Source organism: Heptranchias perlo, chromosome 26 (assembly GCF_035084215.1).
Source record: "Heptranchias perlo isolate sHepPer1 chromosome 26, sHepPer1.hap1, whole genome shotgun sequence".
In the NCBI taxonomy this organism is placed as follows: Eukaryota; Metazoa; Chordata; class Chondrichthyes; order Hexanchiformes; family Hexanchidae; genus Heptranchias; species Heptranchias perlo.
The window spans coordinates 33,162,518-33,178,825 of record NC_090350.1 but is presented as its reverse complement, the minus strand read 5'-3'; the positions used below and the strand labels follow the sequence as shown (position 1 = coordinate 33,178,825).

The window sequence follows — 16,308 nt, the reverse complement described above, 5'->3', positions numbered from 1 at the left end:
CTTATAATGTAGGAAACGTGACTGCCAACTAAAATCAAAATGAGACAAGTAAAACAAGTCTGGCCGAATTAAAGCGTTGACTTACTGGACAAATGCACATTACTGTGTTGCCAGTTTTCCACTTAGCCCACACTTAACATTTTGAACTTCTCCACTTTTAGTCCATTATATTAACTACAGTAATTGTCATGTAAAAGTCTATAGGGGGACTGACATTTGCAACCCAGCAATGTGATGGGAGTTATGCTAGTCTAATGGTGGATTAGCAGTGATTTCAAGTAATGGTTCTAGAATTTTAAACTCTCCTGCCCCACAATTGCTGCATCAGAGTAATTGTCTAAAAATATAGCCCCTGTTTAATTTAATTTGACTTTATATTTAAAGACAAAACTTCACAAATATTCCCATTGCTCTCACTAGAGCAGCACAGGCCACTGGGTACAAATGCTAAACAAAACATTTGAAGTTTTAGATCAACTTCAAATGTAAAGATGGTGGCTGTGACTAGGTAACTTCATTCTGTTTTCTTTTTTTAAAAAAAACTGGATGTGTGTGTAGTGCAAGTAAATATTTGAGAAGGTAGTCATTAGGATTTATCCTATAGTGTTTTTAAAATCTGAATGTAGAAGATTTTAACATTTTAAAATTCTAACTTGATTTAACGTCAATTGCAGTTTGATGTTTTGTGAAATCAGATAATTTTGGAAGTTTGTACTTGTTTAATGGGCTACACAATTCACTTCTCTTCCCCCTTCCGAGCTCCTATACCACACCTGGATACTTTAGACACTGACGGGCCGATTTTACGCTGACCGCATTGACTTTGTTCTGGAAATCTGCAAAGTAACTTTGGGAAATCACCATGTGTAAAATATGCTGAGATTTCTAATTGCTGGGGATTTTGCTTGTGTACAAATACCTGTGCAATAATTTATACATGTTAAAACTGCTGCAGGTACCATGTTGTTTTGAGAAAAACCTAATTGCAGGCTGAGCTGACAAATTCTAATGTAGCCATCAATTAGTTATTGGTAGATTTACAATCTGGAGTGGTAAATGCCTTCACAATGACTTGTGCACAGATAAATGTGAATGAAGGGAGTGGGTATTTGTAGGGAAATGAGAATACTTGAGGAATTCTCAGAATTCAAAATATTTTGGGGAGAGGGGTGAAATAATTTTTTTTTAACAAACGCCACTAAACACCTTTAAATTTGAATCATTGGCTCAGTCGTGAGCTCCAACAGAAGTAGTAATGAATCATGATCCCTCTGGCTGGCTGAAAAATTAGAATACTGTTTCACTTCCTGGAACGAGTGTTTGAATCCAGCCCACACTAATAGAATTATTCGCCTCCCTCTGATTTTTAATAGTCTAAAGCTAAATGAGTTTCAGTAGTTTCAAACCAGTTCCTATTGGCTGTGGGCCCACAGCCTACAACTACCCACCATTCTAAATCAATTTGCATTAAATTAGTTCCACTTGGATCATGAGGACGTTTGTGGAGTTGAAAATGTCTTGTTGCAATTAGTTAAATACTTGGGATACTTTAGTGCAGTATTCTTTGATCGATGCAGGGATTGATTGAAATGCTCACTGACATGGGTGTAAAAAGTGGAATTTTTATTTGTTTTCCCGATACTGATTTTTTTTTAAGGATGGAAAAATCACATCTTGTAACATTGTGTGGTCCTTATAGAATGGTTATTGTATGTTTAAAGAGCTATTTATCAAACATGCACAAACCAGACATTTTGTCATGTTTTTTCTCATGTACTTAATCAACGTTTTTGGCCTGTTTCACATATTACTTTATTTGCTTGGACATGAATTTGACTTTTAAAAAAAGACCCTAGTGTTCAGCCGCATATTGATAGACAAAGTATTACATTTATATTGCACCTGTAATGTAAAGAATGTGCTACGGTGCTTCATCAATACGTGTTTAGAAAATAAATGCTAAGTCAGGGAGGAAATTAAATGAGGTGACCGATAGCTTTGTTAAAAAGATGGGTTTTGAGGAGGTTTTTAAAGGAAAGGCAGAGGGCATTTGGTTTTGGGAGGGAATTCTAGGCAGATGGAAACTTTGTCATCAATGGTGAGGATGGATGAGGCTGGAGTTGGGAATGGTGTGTTTGGCAGTAATATGGGGCTAGAGGGTTGTGAATATGGGTTGGGGCAAGGCCATGGTGCTTTCTGAGAATTCGGAGGTGGATTTTATATTGAAGGTTGGAGACCCTGTGTAGGTTAGTGAGGTCAGGAGTGCTGGATGTGCAAGACAGGATATGCATGGTGTTTATGGAGGCTGAAAGGCCGGCAACGACAGGTTTGGAGTTGATAAAGGCTTTTTAACGGTTTCATGGGTGGGGGAGGAGACTTGAGGTAGGGATATAAGCAGACATTATTGCAGAGGTAGAGGTGTGCAGTCTCTGATGGAGACGATTAGGTAACGATTGACGCCTGGCTGATGACGCCCCCCCCCGCCCCCCCCCCAGGTCAAAGCACCACCAAGCTAATTGCGCCCCAGTTACTACACTGGCTGAAATAGCTAACTCAATACGGACTGCAGTGGTTCAAGAAGGCGGCTCACCACCACCTTCTCAAGGGTGATTAGGGATGGGCAATAAATGCTGGCCTTGTCATTCGGGAAACTTGTTGAGCCATTCAAGGTTGCTAAACCTTTTTAGTAACGTTTTAGTTGATTGACTCCAGACATAGCTTGAATTCCAACCAAAGAACAGTCTTTGCGTAATATTTAAGTTTTTCAGTGCTGAGTAACTGCTGAATTTTGAATTCCAAAAGGCTCACTGCAAGGGCCCTGCTTTCTATCTATGGTCTCAGATTGTACAAACAACTGCTAACGCTCATAATTTGAGTTGCATGCTTTAAAATCTGACCAGGATGCAATTTGTACTATTGTAAACAAAATTATCACTAGGCGTTTTGTACAATGTGTACACTTGAGCCGACAGAATCCAAAAGACTTGCATTTTAAATCTTGATGTTTTGAGGAGTTGCTCTGGAATGTTTTATAAATGCCATCCAAAGGGGACCTTTTTTCAAAACCAAATGATAAATTGGTGGTGCTGTAGGCTTTCCTTGCTGACATATCTCTCATAAACTGTAGAAGTGTGCATCTTTATTACTTTTGCAACAAAGAAAATCGGGTTGAAGTTGACCTCTTCCACTTTTCACCATAAAAGATTGATTCTCCATCCTTGTAAACTGTGTGTGTTAGGCCAAATGCAGCAATCCAATAAGTCATAGCAGTGAGATGCAAACCAGATTTAATTAGTGAGTATATTGCTTCCTTGTTCATTCAATCTCGACACAAATAGGAAGTTTTCATTCTCCTATTGTGACTTTTTTTTAAAAAATAGCCACATTAGCAATAGTGTTATCCTGATTTTAAACAGGTCACTTGTGGTTAATGCAATAGAGTTTTTAATGTCTGTAAAGCAGCTTTTCCAAGATGATGCTACCTTTTATTTACATAGTTACTAAAGATCAAGTTTAGTAATTTCCTGTATGATTTAGTTAAGGCACATTGAGGATTTTTTTTCCTGTTTTATTATTGCATTTGTGCATAGATTTCTCCACATTACTTAAAACTAATGCTGTGTGCATTTGTTAACAATATTGTATTAATCCCAGAGCGGTCATTGGACATGGCTTCAATGAGTTTGTGTTTCTTGGAATTTTGAATTGTTTGCTTAAAACTACGTAGGGGAAAAAAGGTGCTTGGCTACAACTGGCTCATGTATCTAACTTGCTTAAGGTGGAACCAGGAGTCATCAGTGGAACAGTTCAAGAAGAATTAGTTGAATGGTAACTTTTCAACTGAGCCATACAGGTTGAGAGTCCCAGATTTGATCCCTGCTCTATACGTCAATGCCTGTGGAGCTGCACTCAGTGTCTGAGTTGACAGTTTTGGAGAGAGGGGATGAGAAACTGGTTCAATATCAAATACAAAGCAGTATTTAGCCTGGAAAATCCTAAGATACTTGGCTAGTTCTTCCAAGTATTAAAGGATCACCTTTAAGACCAGGAGTATTGAACTATGCAGCATAATTGGATCCAAAGGCATTTTCTTCCAATAAAAACTATTTTGCAAAATGCACAGTACTGAATATAGCAATAGACTGGTTCAGAATAGTTTGAAACTTAATTGTTGTGGCAAAATTAATCTCCGGTTTATGACCTAGATACTAGAGAAGAATGCTGGAATTGAATTGAGTGTGGACATTGAATTACTTGAGGCTACTCTGATTTAATGAGGGATTTTGAGACTTGCACCTGGGAGAAATATAAATAAATAGCACAATGTGGTTCTTAATCCCCAGTTAGAAACCAATTGCACTGTAGTGCACAGTTCAGAGAAAGGTTGCAAGTGTTGAGACAAAACGAATAAAATACAAAGCAACAGCATATCTTCCCAAAGATATACTGTGCCTGTCGATTTAAGGCCAGTGTTCATCAGTTCACTGACCTTGAACTGATTAGAGGGGTTATGAACAAAAAATATTTTTGCTGCTTTAGCATTATAATAACTTGGATTTTACAAGTTAATTTTGTAATTTTGCCTGTAATGAAATGAATCCAAGATAATAATAGACTGCACCTAAACCCCTCTGCTCCTTTCTCCTCCTTTCTAAGGTGCTGATTAAAAGCTACCTCTTTGTCCAAGCTTTTGGTCACCTGCCCTAATATCTCCTTGTGTGGCTCGCTGTCATATTTTGTCCGATAACATTGTGGGATGTTCTACATTAAATGTGCTATATAAATGCAAGTTGTTGCACCTGCATTAATACTCTTAACCCCTTGATAGCTCAGGGTGAACACAGCATGAGGAAGGCCACGGCTTTGATCACTGGTCTGTGCTGTGTTGGTGCAATTACTGCTGTCTGCTAAATTTGGCTAACATCTGTCTCAACATGCTTGAGGAAGGGAAGAGAAAAATAGGTAGTGTCCCAATTGTGTATGTGTGCATATACAGTTGGGCGTCTCCATCTCCTTTTCCCCCTCCTCTCTCCCTCTACATCTCTCCTTTCCCCCCTCTCTTCCTCTTCATCTCTCCTTCCCCCCCCCTTCCTCTTCATCTCTCCTCCTCTTTCTCTATCTCTTTTCCCCATCTCTCTCCCCCTCTCCCCTCTTCCTTCCCCCACTTCCTCTCCCTCCTTTTTCCAGCCCCAACCCAAACAGTAGCTAGCTCATGAACTCAAAGAATAGAGATACAGCTGGTACCAGGCTGAATTGCTGTTTTCAGGAGAGGAGGAATAAGTGGAAGTTCTTGCTAAATCTGGTAGTGCTGCAGTTCAATACTGGTCACTGAAAGGTGATGAGGAAGAAGTAAGTTTGACACATGGTTCTATGTGAATGGTGATAGCTTTATTGGTTGTAAACTGCTTTGAATGTTTGGTCAGGTAATACATGAAAACTAAATTTGCAAGCTTTTAAAGGAATACCGCAGACCCGATCCTTGTATGTGATATAAATGGCCCACAGTAATTGACACATACGGATTTTTAACCTTAAACTTTTTTCTTAATGTTGACTGACTACCTGATCTGACCACCATTGTTGTTTTGGAAGTTTGGATGCAGAAATGTCAATGAGCTTAAATGTCCAGTACCATTGCTGCTTGATATGGTCAGTGGAATCAAAAACCTGTTTTGAGCACCCAGCCTAAAAATATAATGAAAGATGCTGTCCCAGTTGAACAATTGAGGCTAAGATGTGTCAATGTTTATGAATTGTAATGGACAGAGTAATTTTAGATTTTTGCTTCGGACCAGTATGAGAAATGGTCCCATTGTTGAGTAAGCAATTCGCAACACACTAAAATGTAGCTTTGTAATGGTGCATTTTGGATCTTTACTGAAAACATGAGTAGAAAGCTACAGTATTTTGATTAGTTGGTCTAAATATGTCTTTCGCTTTTAGTACTACAGTGAGACTTCCACATCCTGTACTAGACAGGAACCGAAATGGGGTTAGAATGGATTACAGTAAAGTTTTAAGAAATTTCTTTGCCTCCTGGTATATAATATCTACACATTTTGGGAGGCGGGAGATCTACTGTTCGGATGTTTGCAAATCTCAATGCTAATTATCGGAGTTAGTTGTAGCAATGAAGTACGGTTGATGTTTGATTTCATAAATTGTTTGGGAGAAACCTAGTACTCACTCCAGATAGCCTGCCGTTGACTTCAGTGCTCAAATATTTTGTATTTGTATAAAATTTGATCTCAGAAGTTTTGCCAAATTTTCTCTCCTGTCCTGAAGGGTTTCTCCTTGTTGAGCTATGGCCTTAAGGGTTCTGGGCACCTTCTGGTATCTCACCCAAGTGTATTATTCATGTGAACCTTAATATTGAACCTTGGAAGGCTAATCATCATCAGTTGTTTCCTGATCCTGTCCATATGTGCACTTCTAGCAGAGATTTCATAGTGTTTAGGAACACGATTCTATTGGTATTGATATTTGCAGAACCATTTGGAAACTGCTGATCTAGACGAGTTCTGATTATCCACTCCTGCTGATAGTTAATTTATTAGTTGTCCATATCACAGGATTTTTCACGGATCACAAATCTAGAAATACAGCAACAGTACAAATTTTTTATGGAGATGCTGGACCTAAGTGAACTTCCAGTTTTACTTTGTACTTATATTTTTGTTTAATTTTTTAATTAAATCTGTTATCCATTTTGATTCCAATTTTCATGGTGACTTATTGCAACACAACTTCTGCATTTTTTTTTGTTTTTTGAGAATTACCTACTCCTGACTTACCAGAGTGCAGTTCCACAAACTCCTTCTGACAAATAGCAGCTCCAAATGTGGGCCCAGAAATTTGGGGGGGAGGAGGGAAGCGAATGTGAATCACAGTTGAGCCTTATCTTTATCCTTGCCCAACGTCCGTGCAAACTCCCTTTCACCGGGAGTCGCTGAACGGAGATCAGGAGGGGGAGATCAGCCTTTTTTTCCTCTCCCTCCTTCCCAAGCATAAGGACCAATTGTAGCATCCCTATAGTTGCCTTACCTGAGATGAGTTGAGCACAGACCTGGAACCTTCTAACCTCTTACAGCCCAGGTTTGTCTGACTTCAACAGCAGAACCATTTGGAAGCTGGTTTTACATTTCTAATACTGGTGTTTAACATTGTTGGCCTCGACTCAACTCAATTTAAGTGGTCTCATACTTGACATTTACCTCCATTTTTCATAACTCAGTGATTATATTACTTTTTCCCAAAAACCCCTGAGAACCTTTAATTTTGCTCTCCTTGGTTGAACCAGCAAATAACTGTCCTGTAGAATTTGGATGATGTGGCTGGCTTCATCACATATCCTGTGAGTGTTCGACAAGGTCTTAAGTATTTATGGCAGGCTTAGTGTCTTTTTATAAAAACACATCGATGTTTTAGTTGGAACAGCTGGTATATTTTACCCATCTGTTGTCTTCATCTGCTCGAATACGTAAGGAATAGATCCACCAAGATTTAGTAATGGATAGAGTTTACTACTTAACTTTGCAGCACCACTTGTACTTGAATGAGTTGTGTAATGTGTGTTGGTTTCCATTGCTCAGGAATCACATTGCATATACACGGAGCGTGCTGCCCAGCGGCACCCATTATTACCCAAGATGGAAGTAACTCATTCATGTTGCAGTGCTGCCATGGAAGTTCCTGGGTATTTAATGCTGGTAATATAAATATCACTTTAGCGCCTTTATACTGCAAGTAACTATTGTCCCACAACCATGGAATGAGACAGTTTTGGTGAAGACAAGTCACTTTCCTAACCCTGTTCATTCCAGCTTTTGAATGTGCAAGAATATTTTCATGCACATGTTTGTAGTTTGAATGATTTAAAACTGAGCTATATTTTAAATATCAACTGTATAAATAGTTTTCAGGTTTGCACAATTGCTTGAGTGCAATTTGGACAAAATTGAAACTTGTATTTTGTTTGTAGGGATTAGTGTGACAAGAAATATTTTCCAATTTATAATTGACTTAATGAGGTAACTGTTATAACATTCCTGGAATCGAGTGAGAGGAACAATTATTAAGAACAAATTAAACTGCCTTTACAGCAATGTCACATCTTCCAAAACAAAACACGGGAACTGGAGGCAATAATTTGTGGCGAAGAGCCAGATGTCGTAGAAATAACTGAAACGTGACTACGTAAAGAACAGTACTGGCAGTTTAAATATTACAGGATATAACATACGAATTAAGAGCAGGAGCAGGCTGCTCTGCCATTTGATAAGATCATAGCTGATGTGATAACCTATTTAGAGAGGATAGGAAAGGAAAAGGGAGGGGGTGGAATCGCTATTAATTACAGCCAAGTAATAGCAATAGAAAAAAGGGACATATGTAATAAGATAGAAACAGAATCCATATGGATTGAGACAGAGGAAAGAAGGGATCAGTTATTTTACTTGGTATATTCTACAGACCACTTAATAGTCGAAGGGAATTGAAGGAAGAAATATGTAGGCAAATCTATGAAATGAGTTTTTTAAAAAATTGAATAATAATCATGGAAGATTTCAACTACCCCCAAATAAACAGGCAAGAACAGGTAGTGGAATGGAGATTTTACAGTGTGTACAGGATTCCTTTCTTATCCAGTATATTAGAAGCCCAACAAGAGAAGAATCAGTGCTTGATCTAGTAATGGGAAATGAACCAGAGCAGATAAGAGAAATAAGTGTAAGGGAGCAGCTAGGCAATAGCAATCATACCGTAATAAGTTTTAAAATAGAGACAGATGTAAGTAAGACAAAAGGAAAAGTGATTGGGGAAAAAGCTAATTTTGAGGGGATGAATGTGGAACTAGGTGAACTGGGGGAAAAAATTGACAACAGCAGTGGGAAATATTTAAAATGGTGATCAATAGAGTTCAGGAGAAATATATTCCTCTAAAAAAGCAAGAACAAACTTGCCAATAATGAAACACCATGAATGAATTAAGAGATGGGTAAGATTGAAACTAAAGAAAAAGGCATAGCCTTAAGTACATAGACAAATGAAAGGATGATAAAAGGAAATATGAAGAGGTTAGGAAAGATGTCAAAAAAGTTAGGTAAGTGAAGAGGAACTACAATTAAATTATCAAGAAATATAAAAAGATAATGTATTCTACTGACACATAAATAACAAAAGAAAAATTAAGATAAGCTCACAGGTAATGGCAGAAATTTTGAATTGTTACTTCACCTCAGTATTTACTAGGGAGACTGACAAGGTGGGCATGACATTAGAGGAAGAGATCAAAAAAGATATAAAGACAGTTATGGTAGAAAGGGAGATAATTGATAAAGTAATAAAACTTGAGTGGATAGACCCCCAAGTCCGGATGGATTGCATCCGTGCATATTGAAAGATGTTAGGGAAGAGATGAAGAGGCACTATTACATTTATAAAAGTCATTAGAAAGGGGAATAGTGTCCGAGGACTGGCAGACAGCTAATGTAATTCCTATGTTTAAAAAGGGAGCTAGAACCAGCCTCGGGAACTATAGACCAACTAGCTTAACGTCAGTGGTTGGAAAGATAATGGAATCCTTACACAAAGATGAAATAGAAAACAAAACTATAACGAGGACTTGTCAGCATGGATTTCAGAAGGGAAAGACATGCTTCACCAACCTTATTGAATTCTTTGAAGAAGTAACGAAGAGTAGACACGGGTAATGCATTAGATGTAATATAATTTGGATTTTCAAAAGGCCTTCAATAAGGTACCACATTAGACTCGTGACTAAGGTCAGAGCATGTGGAGTCAGGCCAGGTGGCAGAATGGATAGCAAGCTGGCTACAAAACAGATTAGGGGTTAAGGGTAGCTACTCAGACTGGCAAATAGCGGGAAGTGGTGTTCCATGGGAATTGGTACTGGGGACTTGTGTTCACAGCTGACATTAATGATATGGACTCTGGAATCGGAAGTACAATTTCAAGATTTGTGGAGGATACTAAATTGGTGGGTATAATTAATAAAGGAAGAATGCGTCACAATGCAAGAAGACATTAATAAACTTAGAGAATGGGTGTGTAATTGGCAAATGAATATTTATATAGATCAGAATGAGGTGGTGCATTTTGGTAGGAAGAGTAAAGAGGCCACATATTGCTTGGATAACTAGAGTAATTGGAGTAGAGGAACAAAGGGATCTCAGGGTACAGTCACTAAAAGTAGTGACACTGCTTAATAAGGCCACAAAAAGGCAAACCAAGCACTGGGGTTTATTTCTAGAGGGATCGAATTGGAAAGCAGAGAAGTTATGTTAAACTTGCATAGAACCTTGGTTAGACCGCGCTCTGAGTACTGTGCACAGTTCTGTCCTCTATTATTAAAAGGATATAGAAGTAGTGGAGAAGGTGCAAAGAAAGATTCACAAGGATGATAACCGAACTGAGGATATACTTATCAGGAAAGACTAAACAGACTGGGGCTCTTTTCTCTAGAAAAGAGAAGGCTGAAGGGTGACCTAAGAGGTCTTTAAGATAATGAAAGGGTTTGACGGTAGATGTGGAGAAAATGTTTCCAAAACTAGAGGTCATCAATACAAGATAGCCACTAATAAACCTAATAGGGAATTGAGTTAACCCAAGAGTGGTAGGAATATGGAATATGCTACCCCAAGGAGTAGTTGAGGCAAATAGCATGGATGCTTTTCAGGGGAAGCTAGATAAGCACATGAGGGAGAAAGGAATAGAAGGTTATGCTGATGGGGTTAGATGATGTAGGGAGGGAGGAGGCTCCTGTGGAGCATAAATGCCGTCATAGACCAGTTAGGCTGGCTGGCCTGTTTTCTGTGCTGCAGACTCGAATGTGTAAACTACATGCATTTATTGCAGAGTTAGTAAGAATCTTAGCATATGATGTTTAAAAGTGCAGTTTAGGCTTCAAAGCTAAACACTCTCAAATCTTAGTCCTGTTGTATCATTGTATCTCGTAGTATGGTGCAGCGCAGGAGGAGGCCATTCAGCCCATCGTGCCTGTGCCGACTCTTTGAAAGAGCTGTCCAATTAGTCCCATTCCCCTGCTCTTTCCCCATAGCCCTGTCATTTTTTTCCCTTCAGGTATTTATCCAGTTCTCTTTTGGAAGTTACTGTTGAATCTGCTTCCAGATCGTCATAACTCGCTGTGTGTAAAAAAAAAAATGTTTCCCCATGTCGCCTCTGGTTCTTTGCCAATCACCATAAATCTGTGTCCTCTGGTTACTGACCCATCTGCCACTGGAAACAGAGTAAATAAGGAGAACTATCAAAACTGTTTGATTTTGAACACTTCTATCATATCTCCTCTTAACCCTCTGCTCGAAGGAGAACAATGCCAGCTTCTCCAGTCTCTCCACATAACTGAAATCCCTGATCCCTGGCACCATTGTAGTAAATCTTTTATGCACCCTCTCCAAGGCCTTGACATCCTTCCTAAAATGTGGTGCCGAGAAATGAACACAATACTCCAGCTGAGGCCTAACCAATGTTTTATAAAAACACCTTCCTTGCTTCCTTAACTTCCTTGCTTTTGTATGCTATGCCAAGGGTGGCGGAGCAGGCTTGAGGGGTTGTGTGGCCTACTGTTCCTCCAAGTTCTTATGTTCTTAGGATCCCATATGCTTTTTTTTAAACAGCTTTCTTAACTTGTCCTGCCACCTTTAAAAGAATTGCGTACATACACCGCTGCCACCCGCCCCCCCCCCCCCCCCCCAATTGTCTGTTCCTGCACTCCCTTTAAAATTGTGCCATTTTGTTTATATTGCCTCTTCTCATTCTTCCTACCAAGATATACCACTTCACGCTTCTCTGCGTTAAAATTTCATCTGTCATGCGTCTGCCCATTCCACCAGTCTATGTCCTCCTGAAGTCTGTTACTATCCTCCACATTGTTTACTACATTTGAGTTTTGTGTCATCTGCAAACTTTGAAATTATAGCCTGTATACCCAAGTCCAGTTCATTAATATATATCCGAGAACAGTGGTCCTAATACTGACCCCTGGGGAACACCACTGTATACTTCCCTCCAGCCTGACAAACAACCATTCACTACTACTCTCTGCTTTCTATTCCTTAGCCAATTTTGTCTCCACGTTGCCACTGTCTCTTTTTAATCCAATGGGTTTTAATTTTGCTAACAAGTCTATTATGTGGTACTTTTATCAAATGCCTTTTGAAAATTCATCTATGCATCAACCCTCTCTTACTTCATCAATGAACTGAATCAAGTTAGTTAAACATGATTTTCCTTTAACAAATCCGTGCCCACTTTCATTTATTAGCCCATACTTTTCCGAGTGGCAATTATCTTCCCCTTTTCTGAACCGGCTCACATTTTCTGAACAGGGTTGTAACATTTGCAATCCTCCAGACCTCTAACACCGCCTCCACATTTAAAAAGGATTGGAAGATTGTGGCCAGAGCCTCCACAATTTCCACCTTTATTTACCTCAGTAACCTAGGATGCATCCCATCTGAACCGGGTGACTTTTCTACTTTGAGTACTGCCAATCTTTTAAATACCACCTCTTTATATGCTATCTAATATTGCTACTACCTCCTTTAGCAGCATCCTCTTCTCTAGTGAAGACCGATGCAAAGTATTGATTTAGTACCTCAGCCATGCCCTCTGCCTCCACAAGAAGATCTCTCTTTTTTGTCCCCAATTGACTCCACCCCCTACCTTTTTAATTATCCTTTTGGGTACTATATAAATGCAGGTTCTTTCCGGGTGTTTTGATGCCTACTGAGCTAGACTGTTGCTTTTCAAACCAGGTCATATATAATGCTAATTTGTATGTAGAGGTGAAACAGGTGGATTGGAGACTGGTGTTATCTGTTCAATCTTCTTTGTGATCGGGTGAATATACCCAGTAACCAAAACTCTGTTTGATACTATTTTGGGAGGTATGAGATAGAAGATGCTGCCTCTACAGTATAATCTTGATTCAGATTAGCTTAATTTAAATTATCTGCTAATTCAGTTTCATTTTAGCACTAAGTTCCCACTTGGGTGTATGTTGTTTAGTTCAAATTATTGGATAATTCAAATTTTGTAGCGCAAAAAAAAACTTTGAATTATCAGGAGTAGACTAATTGTTTTCTCTTACTACCACACTTGAACTCTGTTTTGGATCCCCAATCGTTGTGGATAAATTCACTCTTCCTGGTCTGTATAGTTTAGTACTGTTGAAGGGGATGGGGGGGTACTTTCAGTATAGATTTTAAAAACAAGCATGCTTCAAATGACCATGATATTTTGATATTCTTTGCAAGCAAATGCAGCATACTGGTCAATTGGCCCCTTTCAGAGGGGGTGGGAAACTTCAGCATCTAGATCTCTTGGATTTAATTGTATCTGGTTATGTGGTTTCAGGCTTAACACAAGTGTTGTAAGATTAGAGTATGTATATGTGTATGTAGGTGTGTATATTACTTGTCGTAAACATAGTCCTTGGAATCAGGCATGCATTCTACAGTGAATGGATAACATAGCCTAGAATAAAATATTGATGAGAACAAGACCAGGAATCTTGTAACAGCATCTTTTTAGGACCTTCTAAAATGAGTGGGTACCGATTTTCATGCTATCGGGCTAATTCATAGTATGTTCAACCAATTATTTCTCTTTTTGGGTGGAGGTGAGTGTTCTTTGTAGAAAAACTGTCCATCACCTTCAGTTTACAGCACAGCTGCCACCAGTTAGCAAAATAAAGTATGAAGGCTGAATGGCATATCTTTCCCTTGAGTCTGTTTAACTTTATAACCTGCAAATTTATCAAGTAGTGCAAAGCAGTGCCACTTGTCTATGCACAGCGTCTGAACTGTTGGCTTTCTTTTGAAGATTAGCCAGCCTTGTCTCCAGGCAAAAGCAGCACTAATTCATCTCTGACTGCCACCATAGCATAGGTAAGGACATGCTGCACATGTGAGATCGTCGGTTGGGATATGGAGGCAAATCTGATTAAAAATTTTACGCTGTTGGAGCGTTGAACTGAAGGAAAGGAGTATTTGGCCCTTTAAGACTGATGCGCCAAAGTCCAACTTTTGACTGCTGTTGCACTTGCTCTTTCGAACTGCTGCCTACAAATTATATTCCAATCAGCATTATAAACTGTGACGCACCTTGTATGGCTTAAAACTTAGAAACTTAATATTTATAATACAGCAGTGTTGGATATTAGTGCAAAACAAGTTCAATCCCCCCCCCCCCCCCCCCCCCAATTCAGTGTCTTGTCTTTTTCACGGTTACAATCACGAAACAGGTGGTCTAACGTTGCAGCGAAAATCAGATGGGTACTCGCCAACTTTTGTTTCTCTTCTGGGAGCACACCATATAAGGGAGGGTTTAGAAAAGAGGCCTGGGTGAACTCGTAGGTTATATATTCCTATTTCTGAAGTGTTCAAATCATTTAAGTTGAAGCCACTTGGAGGTGAAAAGTTTTAAAACCGAAGTCCTGAACATGTAATTAACATTTGTTTCATGTTTCACTTCACCTGCTTGCCCCCTCGAAGCCCAAACTGACTGCTACTAGTGTTCTTTTGCCTCAATCAGCTGGCATTTCTCTCTTCCCCTGTGCAGTGTGTTTTTAAGTTGAATTTGTTTCCCCAGTGTCTGTTGGGTTTTAAGATCTTTCCTAAAATCTTCAGTGATTTTTAAAGGGCTATAACAGATGTATAGCTTTTTAAAAACTCTTTTTTTGCTATTAAAGTAAATTTGCCATATCTATGTTTTTCACATCAATAGAAGTAGTCATTCTTAGAATCTCACTCTTGCTGCTGCCTCTGAAGGAAGAAAATTGGCAAGGGGGACTGTGAAGAAAGAAAAACATTCTTGTGTAAAGAACATTCCTCCCCCTTTTTTTTTAAAGAAAAAAGCTCATTGGGCCTGTCGGAGACAGATGACAGACTAACATAAAAATTAGAGTATGCGGAGAGATCGCTTTTAGTTTTGCTCTCCCAGGACCTGGCCCATGTCAATCATGTGCAGTGTTCTTGCTTCCCCCAACCCACTCCCAGCACTTTTTGCAATGTAACTGCTGGTTTCAATATTTTGTGTTTTTGGTTGCTGCAAAATCAATGAAGTTTCCTGGCGCTCCTTCATTTTATATTCCCGGTTGATCTCTTTCTTTAAATTATCTTGTGGTAATCTATGTAAATGTTTAATTTTTAAAAGATCAGCAATGTTTCCACTTTTATATTTGTTGCACAAAAGTCTCTTTCTTTCCCTTGCCCCATTCCAATCCATCTATCCTCTAATTTTTCAGCAATATTTGCAACTTCCAATTATGTCACTTGAAAACAAAAGATATCTCCCCCCTCTCTTACTGTGGAATTAATTTTGTTGACCAAATCTTCATATACCCTACCACTGGATAGTTTTATGCTTTGAGATCCTAATTTAGAATAGGACATGGTTTGTGATATTACTGTTTTTTGCTATTCATTAACACAAGCAGCCATGGACTTGATGGCAATATATGGTACTTGAATAAAAGCAGTACAGAGTAACTCCTCATTTGTATAATTAACAGTGCCATGTTCATTATTGCAGGCAGAGGGTGAAGACAATTTGAAGAAGATGCAACTGATGGAATTAGCTATTCTTAATGGTACCTACAGAGATGCCAATATCAAAGGACGTAAGGGAACTGCATTTTATTTGAGTGTAATTGTTTTTATTTAATGTGATACACTGAATAGCTTAGGGTATTGAAGGATGCAGTGGGTTACAATGTTTTCATCTGTTAACTTAGATATGAATCTAATCTAGACTGATGGAGTGAAAAGTCTCCTCTTATGTAAAAGTAGTGAAATAAGTTGACAATCTCTGCAGTTCCCAGCTGGACTCCAGTTTATACTGGACAACTGCCTGTACCCTTTTTTAAAAAAAAACTAATCTGCCTACGTGTACGGTGCCAACAGCGCGCTCGTATCTTGCCCACCTGTCTGTTCTTTGTCTGTAAATTTGGACAGTAAATGTTGACCTGCTGTTCTACCACGAGTAGTGCTGGGAAATGAAATACCTTCCAATTTCGGGCACTTGAGTGTTTGTGGAGCACTCCCAGGTATCTTATGCTTTTAACCCTTCAGCCCTTTGTGATGGAGTAGCTGTCCATATGACTTGCATTCCTCAATGTTCTTCCTGTTTAGTCAAACTGTAAATGCTTTCAGGAGAGAAGGGGAAAAAACTGAAAGCTGCTGTAGCTATGTGAATAAAGAGGTCATCTATTTTTTTCAAGATTAAAAGTTTCACTAAGCTATTGATGCCAGGTTTTCTGATGAA

At 38.9% G+C, this 16,308-nt stretch overlaps 1 protein-coding gene across 9 annotated transcripts in view; it reads left to right on the top strand.

Annotated features, from left to right (window-relative positions):
- The window catches only part of qkia (QKI, KH domain containing, RNA binding a), a 91,628-nt gene that overhangs the window by 62,106 nt on the left and 13,214 nt on the right, over positions 1-16,308 (top strand). For all 9 annotated transcript variants that reach the window (XR_010967318.1, XR_010967319.1, XM_068006733.1 and 6 more), the window contains exon 5: positions 15,577-15,664. Coding sequence is in view for 7 of the 9 variants with exons in the window: in XM_068006733.1 (XP_067862834.1) it covers positions 15,577-15,664 (88 nt within the window). In the remaining 2 variants the exon portion in view is untranslated. The remainder of the gene's footprint in view (positions 1-15,576; positions 15,665-16,308) is intronic.